The 8,877-nt window shown below is 44.7% G+C and overlaps 2 protein-coding genes across 2 annotated transcripts in view; one reads left to right on the plus strand and one right to left on the minus strand.

Moving 5' to 3' along the window:
• Positions 1-7,615, minus strand: part of LOC125485261 (oxysterols receptor LXR-alpha-like) — a 12,906-nt gene extending 5,291 nt beyond the window's left edge. Inside the window, exons 1-2 of the mRNA XM_048607271.1 lie at positions 7,420-7,615; positions 126-395 (exon numbers count right to left, since the gene is read on the minus strand). Coding sequence (XP_048463228.1) covers positions 126-351 — 226 coding nt within the window. The 5' untranslated portion in view covers positions 352-395; positions 7,420-7,615. The remainder of the gene's footprint in view (positions 1-125; positions 396-7,419) is intronic.
• madd (MAP-kinase activating death domain) overlaps positions 1-8,877 on the plus strand; it is a 224,082-nt gene that overhangs the window by 13,021 nt on the left and 202,184 nt on the right. The gene's annotated exons all lie outside the window — the stretch shown is intronic.

Below are 8,877 nucleotides of genomic sequence, written 5' to 3' on the forward strand. Positions count from 1 at the left end.
TCTCTCAGTCCCCTGTCTCTTAGGGAGATATCTGTACACTGACTGGTGTCACTCAGTTAGTCGCTCATTTGTTGATGTTTGTGTTGTGTGCGTAGATAGCTGCTCCTCCGTTTTCATTGACTTACATTGCTCCAACATCCCTGCCTGCCGACACTTGCGTAGTCGGCACTGTTGGCACTTTCTGCGCATGTACATATCCATCTGGCACTCTCCATTGTTCTTGCAGGAATATTGGGCACTCTTGATCACACTGCGTCTGAAGAAACCCTTGCAGCCCTCACAGCTGAGCACATTGTAATGGAAGCCTGAAGCCTTGTCTCCACACACACTACATACTTCATTCCCCAGCATCTTCGGAGCCGGACCCTTCTTACGTTTTGCTCGATGTTGCTCCCCTGAAAGAAAGTACATTCAACAGGAGGGACAATAAGTGAGGAGGTTAGACACTGAATAAGGCAGGCAGTCATTGAACAGGACATACCCTGAACAGTCCAGACAGTCAACAAAAAGCTTATGCACTCAATAAGACAGGCAGTCAATGAACAGGTTGTGCACACAGGCCGTCAAAAACAAAATGGGACGCAGGAATGATCCCTGTTGTACGCTCCACTGGATACTGGCTTCCAGTCACATAAACAGCCTTCCATCACCACCTTCTGTGTCCTGTCATAAGCTAATTTTGGAGCCAATTTGCCAAGTCACCCTGCATCTTTTACCCTCTTTATCAGTCTGCCATGTGGGACCTTACCAAAGGCTTTGCTGAAATCTATATGAACTACATTAACCGCCCTACCCTTGTCTACTCACCTGATCACCACCTCGAAAAATTCAAACAAATTTGTTCGGCATGACATCCCTCTGACAAAGCCATGCTATCTATCCCTGAGCAAATCCTGCCTCTGTAAGTGGAGATTAATTATTTTCTTCAGAATTTTTTACGCTAGTTTCTTTACCACTGATTCACTAGTCTATGGTTCCCTGGTCTTTAAAGTGGAACTACATTAGCCATCCTAAAATCCTCTGACACCTCCCCTCTTGCCAGAGAAGAATTACAAATCTGGGTTAGAGCCCCTGTAATTTCTTCCTTCATCTTCCACAGCAGTCTGGGATACAACTCATCCAAACCTGTGGATCTGTCCAATGCCTCCAATACCTCCTTGCTTCTTGGATCACTCTACTCAAACACCTCAGTCCCTCTTCCCGAATTCTGTAACCCCAATCCTCCTTTTCCTGAGTGAAGACAGAAATGGAGCATTTGTTTAATACTCTACCAATGTCTTCCGGCTCCACGCACACACTTTCCTCTTGGTCCCTAATGGGGTTTGCTCTTTGTCTTCCCCTGGATATACTGATAGAATAACTTGTGATTCTCCCTAACTTTACCCACCAGTGTTTTCTCATGCTGCCCTTTGCTCCACTAATTGTTTTTTTAAGTTACCCCCTGCATTTCCTTTACTTCGCTAATGCCTCTGTAGATTTGATCCTTTTGTACTTGTTATACACCTCTATTTTCCTTTTATCCAGTCCCGAGTATTCCTAGACATCCATAGGGAACATGTTGAACCTGTACTCTTCCCATTTCCTAATTGAATGCCCCCTGTTCTGCTGTAGATTTACCCCTCAAGTAGTTGAACCTTGTCTACTTTGGCCATACCCTGTTTTATTTCAATTAAAATCTGCCTTCCTCCAATCCAAATCCCTTTCTTGCAAACCTTCTTTTTCCTTTTTCATAGCAGATTGAATTCATTTGAATCACGGTTGAATTGTTGTGATCGCTATTAATTCCTCTATAGCCACTCTGGCTGGGTGATTATCAATGAAGAGGAAAGTGTTAAAAACAAAGAACAAAGAAAATTACAGCACAGGAACAGGCCCTTCGGCCCTCCAAGCCTCCAAGTTAGGCCACAGAAAGATATAGACAGGTTGATTAGATGGGCTAATCAGTGGCAATTGGAATTTAAACCTGATAAATGTGAACTGATGAACTCTGGAATACAAGGGAGTATTCTTGCTATTGAGGGAATCCAGTGAAGGCTCACCAGACTGATTCCCAGGATGGCAGGACTGTCGTATGAGGAAAGACTGGATCGACTGGGCTTGTAATCACTGGAATTTAGAAGAATAAGGAATTCCATCAGGAATTTATAGAAATGTTCCAGATGTTGAAGAAGTCCAGAACTAAGGGTCACAGTCTAGGAATAAGGGGTGAGCCGTTCCAGACTGAGATGAGAAAGAATTTCTTCACTCAGAGAATAGTGAACCTGTGGGAATTCTCTACCACAGAAAGTTGTCGGGGCCCTTCTTTAGGTATATTCAAGACATGGATGTTGTGGCTAAAGGGATCAAGGGGTATGTGGAGAGGGTGGGAGTGGGATACTGAGATTGCATGATCAACCTTGATCAAATTGAATGGCGGTGTCGGCTTGAAGCTGCCCCTATCTTCTGTTCCTATGATACTTGATGAATGGTAGAACACTAGAAATCTAGGAGAAACAGAAGGATCTTAGGGTGCTTGTCCACAGATAACTGAAGGTGGCAGGTCAGTGTTAATAAGTAAGAAGGCATACAGGACATTTTCATAGAATCCCTACAGTGTGGAAACAGGCCATTCAGCTCAACAAGTCCACACCGCCCCTCCGAAGAGCATCCCACCCAGACCCATTATCCTACGCCTGATTTCCCATGTCTAACCCACCTATCCTAAACATCCCTGGGCACTATGGGCAATTTAGCATGGCCAATCCACCTACTTTGCACATCTTTGGAGTGTGGGAGGAAACCGGAGCACCCGGAGGAAACCCATGCAGACATGGGGAGAATGTGCAAACTCCACACATTTCAGTTATTACATAGATTACAAGAGCAGGGAGGTCATGTTGGAACTGTACAGAACGTTGGTTATGTCACAGCTTACCACACTGTCTGCAGTGGGGGAGTTAATACCAATTGTAGTATTATCACTAGATTATTAATCCAGTGATTCCAGGATTTATCTGGAGACCCAGATTCAAATCCCATCATGGCAGATGGTGGAAATTGGATTCAATTTTTAAAAATCTGGAATGAAGACTCTACTGGTGACCATGAAACCATTGCTGATTGTTGGAAAAACCCATATGCTTCACTAATGTCCTTCAGGGAAGGAAACCTACCCACATGTGACAGCAGACTGTCTCCAGAAGGATTTGGCCCACATGTGACTCCACACCCACAACTGCCCTTAATGACAATTAAGAATGGGTAATAAGTGCTGGCCTGACCACTGATGTTCACATCCTGTTAATGATTTTTTTTAAAAAAATTCTGCTCACCACATTATAGGAAGGATGTGATTGCATTGGAGGGACTGCAAAGGAAATTTACCAAGATGTTGCCTGGGATGGAGTAGTTCAGCTATGGAGAGAGGCTGGAGCAGAGCAGGTTTAGGATGGACCTGAGTGAGGTGTATAAGATCCTGAAGGGCATGGACAGGGTGAATAGAGAGCAGCTGTTCCCCTTAGCTGAAGGGTCAATAACAAGAGGCTGTCATTTTAAAGTGAAGGGAAAAATGTTTAGAGTGGATTTGAGGAAAAATATTTTTGCCCAGAGGACGGTGGGGGCTGGGAATGCACTGTCTCGAAGGTAGTTGAGGCAGGACAACTAACAAGCCTTAAAAAGTACGTAGATAATCACTTGCTTTGTCACAAAATTCAAGGCTATGGACTAAGTGCTAGAAAGTGGGACAAGTGTAGATAGCGCAGCGCAAACTTGATGGGCTGAAGGGCATCTTCTGTTCTGTTTAAATCTATGATTATGAAAATAGGACAGACAGTCAGTGAACAGGTTGCAAACAATGTGGGACAACTGCCAGGAATTAGGTTAAGCTCTGAGGACAAGCAGTCACTGAACATGTTACATATTCAGTAAGACAGGCAGTCAGTGCATAGATTACACATTGAGTAGAACAGGAAGTCAGTGAATAGATTACATATTGGGTAGGACAGGCAGTGAGTGAACAGGTTACACACTGAGTAAGACAGGCAGTTAGTGAATAGGTTCCATACTGAGTAGGACAGGCAGTGAACAGGTTACATACTGAATAGGACAGGCAGTCAGTGAACAGGTTCCACACTGAGTAAAACATGCAGGCAGTAAACAGGTTACACGTGAGTATAACAGGCAGTGTGTCAACAGGATACACGCTTTATAGGACATGCAGTCAATGAACATGTTACAGAGAGTAGGACAGGCAGTCAGTGAACAGTTTACACAGTGAGTATGACAGGCAGTCAGTGAACAAGTTACACAGTGAGTACGTCAGGCAGTCAGTGAACAGGTTACACAGTGAGTATGACAGGCAGTCAGTGAACAGGTTACACAGTGAGTACATCAGGCAGTCAGTGAACAGGTTACACAGTGAGTATGACAGGCAGTCAGTGAACAGGTTACACCAGGGTAGGCCAAGCAGTTCATGAAAAGTTTACAAACTGAGTAAAACAGGCCATCAGTTATCAGATTATGCATTGAATAGGAATGCGGTCAGTGAATAAGTTACACACTGATTCAAACGGAGTCAGTGAGCAGGTTAGACACTGACTATAACAGGTAGTCAGTCAATAGGTTACACACTGACGAAGACAGTCTGTCAATGAACAGACTTTGCATTGAATTGGACAGGCAGTCAGGACTGACAGCAGGAATGGGAGTCAGAATATTTGGACAATTTCAGGTTGGCAAACTGTAACCAGTTATTTTGCAAGGGATCATTACAGCAGCCTCATCTGTTTACAGGCTTAAGAATAATAAAATGATAGGACTGAATGCATTGTAAACAAATTTGCTGACGATACAAAGATAGGTACAGGAGGATTTGAGTGTCCTGGTACAATAATGACAAGGAGTAAGAATGCAGGTAAAGCAAGTAACTGGAAGACAAATGAAATGCTGGTCTTTATTGGAAGGACAATAAAATATAAAACAGGGAAGTCTTGTTCCTACTGTATGGTGCATACAGTATATACTGCACAACAAGTGCCATGTTCAGTTTTGGCCTTCTTACTTAAGATGCAATATACTTGCATTGGAGGCAATTCAGAGAAGGTTCACTCTGTTGATTCCTAGGTTTGTGTTATGAGGAAAGGCTGAGCAGGTTGGGCCTGTGCTCATTAGTGGTTCAAAAAATGAGAGGTGCTCTTAATGAAGTATGTAGCATTCTAACAGGGTTGGACAGCATGGAATGTTTACCTTCATGGGGAAATCTAGAAAGAAGGGTGTATGGTTTAAAAATGAGAGTTGGCCTTTAGAATTCCATCTCCCTGCAACCACTGAATATGTCAATGCTGAGTTATCACAAGGGATTGGAGGGTTTATGGAAGGGAAAGAAGGAAAATGGGTTATAGGTCTCAGTCAGATCAACAATGATCAGTTGAATGTTAGAGCAGGTTTAAGGGACCAAGTGGCCTACAGATGCTTGCAGTCTTCAGTTCTTCTCTAATACATGACGGTCTCACTCTGATCAATGGCGTGTAGTTTCTCTCTATGATCAATGTGGAGGTCTCTCTGTCTCTCTCTGTTTCTGATCAATGGGGATCTCTCTCTCTCTCTCTCTCTCTGTTTCTGAGCAATGGGAATCTCTCTCTCTCTCCCAGTGTCTCTCTGTCTCTGAACAATGCAGGGCTCTATCTCTCTCTCTCTCTGATCAACAGGGATCTCTCTCTCACTCTTTCTCTCCCTCTCTCTCTCTCTCTCTCTCCCTCCCTCGCTCTCTCTCTCTCTGATCAATGGGGAGCTCTCTCTGTTTGGTGCTAAGCACTATATGATCTCTCCTGTAGGTGGCAGATCTTGTCTGCAGCATCGTGTCTAACTTTCTGAAATGGTATATGACTCAGTGGAGCACAGCTCTTGTTGCATCAATACAAACCAGTAAATCCTCTCAGGTTAACCCTTTCTCTATCTGAACATATCCTCCGCTTGACTAGTTCTGCCATTCCCACTTGTCCCTGCCATCCCTGGGGGTCAGTTAGCTCAGTCAGCTGGCCAGCTGAATTGTGATACAGAGGGATACCAACAACTTGGGTTCAATTTTCACATCGGCTGAAGTTCCCATGAATGAGTCTCCATCTCAACCTTTGCCTTGTCTGAGGTGTGGTGACCCTCAGGTTAAACATCCATGAGTCATTTCTCTCTGAGGACTACGGTGTCTTTACTTTTATATCACTTCTCCCTTGAAAGTACATCCCTAATCCTTCCCTCTCTCATTCTCTACCAACCCACTATACTCCTCTCGATACGGTCTACTGACCACCACGTCCCTACAAGAACTGTCCCCAACCCCACCCTTACTAACCACCCGCACGTTCCCCTCCAAGCCACTCACCATCCTGACTCAGGAACATATCGCCGTTCCTTCAGTGTTGCTGGGTCAAAATACTTAAGTTCCCTCCCAACAGCATTGAGAATCTATTTACAGCACATAGACTGCAATGGCTCAAGAGGGCAGCTAAACGTCACTTTCTCAAGGGCAACAAATGCTGGCCCAAACATCTCCTAGAACCCCTACAATGTGGAAGCAAACCATACCAAACCCCCAAAGAGCATCCCATGCAGACCTACACCCCTACCCTATCCCTGTAACCCTGCATTTGCCATGGCTGATCCACCTAACCTACATATCTTTGCACTGTGGGAGGACACCAGAGCATCCAGTGGAAACCCACGCAGACACGGGGAGAATGTGCAAACTCCACACAGACAGTCACCTGAGGGTGGAATTGAACCTGGTTCACTGGTGCTTTGAGGTAGCAGTGCTAACCACTCAACCACTGTGCCACACCTAATGACAAATTTTTAAAAAATCACCCTGAACCCCTGCCTATTCTAATCTCCCTGTGCTGGCTCTTACTGAGTCTTTCCCTAAACCCTTCCACTCATTAACTTTCACAGACTGTCCCCTACACGCCTCTTTGAGAAATGACTTTGCTAGCAAACTCTCACTTGATCACACTTCTCCAAACTGTTAATTCATTCACTCTGCCCCTAAACTCTACCCCTTAGTAACTTGCAGTATCTCATAAACTCTTCCTTACAATGTATCCCCTAAGTACATGCTCCTCACACAGCCACTGACTTTTGCTGACAGTCGTCATCTTTCCCCTTGAAATGAGAATGGTGTCGAACAGGCTCCAGGGTTTGAAAGTTTAACTAATCTTCTCTTTTAATGCCCTTCCCTTACACTCACTAACCATTCCCCGTACAGTCCCTTGCTGCAAACTCAGGAGCACAGAATTATTCTGGTGCCTCTTGTTCCCTCCTCTGGGTCTGCAGTGACCTGAGCTTCTCCATCTCCATTGCTGTTTGCTTTGTCATGTGTTTGCTGTGTTGGCCACTGTGTGGAGACCCACTCACTCATGGCTCATTCTAGTCAAGCAGAGGTTTCCTCACCTAGGCTGTGGTTAGCATGAGACAAGAGCGCAGACTCTATTTTCACATTGCCAGTCCAGTAGCTGTGAGTTGCTTTGTCCTGATATCCAGCAGAATTGAGTTGAACTCTTGCTTTCACCGCAGGCTCTCTGGCAAACTGAAGGCTGCTGTCAGGATGGTCCCTGTTTGACCCGGAGAGTGGTCTTGATATATGCAGAAACACTCTGTTTTCTCCTGCAAGGCATGTTTAGGAGGGTATTGGCAGATGTTATTTTTATGAAGAAGAGGAGCAAAAAATGAGTATAGCAAAACTGTTTCACGCGTTGAGGTGCGCAGATCTGGAGGATGGTGAAAGCAGATTCAAACATTTCAAAGGAAATTTGATAAATATGATTGCAAGAGGAATTTGCACAGTTATAGGGAGATTTCCAAGGCAGGAATTAACTGAATAAAGAAGAAAGAACAAAGAAAATTACAGCGCAGGAACAGGTCCTTTGGCCGTCCAAGCCTGCACTGATCCAGATCCTCTATCTAAACCTGTCACCTATTTTCCAAGGATCTGTATCCCTCTGCTCCCTGCCCATTCATGTATCTGTCTAGATACATCTTAAGTGACGCTATCGTGCCCGCCTCTACCACCTCCATTGGCAACACGTTCCAAGCACCCACCACCCTCTGCGTAAAGAACTTTCCACGCATATCACCCTTAAACTTTTCCCCTCTCACCTTGAAATCGTGACCCCTAGTAATTGAGTCCCCCACTCTGGGAAAAAGCTTCTTGCTATCCACCCTGTATATACCTCTCATGATTTTGTAGACCACAATCAGGTCCCCCCTCAACCTCCATCTTTCTAATATAAATGATCCTAATCTACTCAACATCTCTTCATAGCTAGCGCCCTCCATAACAGGCAACATCCTGGTGAATCTCCTTTGCACCCTCTCCAAAGCATCCACATCCTTTTGGTAACGTGGCGACCAGAACTGTACACAGTATTCCAAATGTGGTCGAACCAAAGTCCTATACAACTGTAACATGACCTGCCAACTCTTGTACTCAATACCCCATCCAATGAATGAAAGCATGCCGTATGCCTTCTTGACCGCTCTATCCACCTGCATTGCCACCTTCAGGTTACAATGGACCTGAACACCCAGATCTCTCTGTGCATCAATTTTCCCCAGAGCTTTTCCATTTACCATATAGTTCACTCTTGAATTGGATCTTCCAAAATGCATCAGCTCACATTTGCCTGGCTTGAACTCCATCTGCCATTTCTCCACCCAACTCTCCAATCTATCTATATTCTGCTGCATTCTCCGACAGTCCCCTTCACTATCTGCTACTCCACCAATCTTAGTGTCATCTGCAAACTTGCTAAACAGACCATCTATACCTTCCTCCAGATCATTTATGTATATCACAAACAACAGTGGTCCCAACACGGATCCCTGTGGAACACCACTGGTCACAGTTCT

The sequence above is a fragment of the Rhincodon typus genome, chromosome 17 (assembly GCF_021869965.1).
Source record: "Rhincodon typus isolate 14 chromosome 17, sRhiTyp1.1, whole genome shotgun sequence".
NCBI lineage: Eukaryota > Metazoa > Chordata > Chondrichthyes > Orectolobiformes > Rhincodontidae > Rhincodon > Rhincodon typus.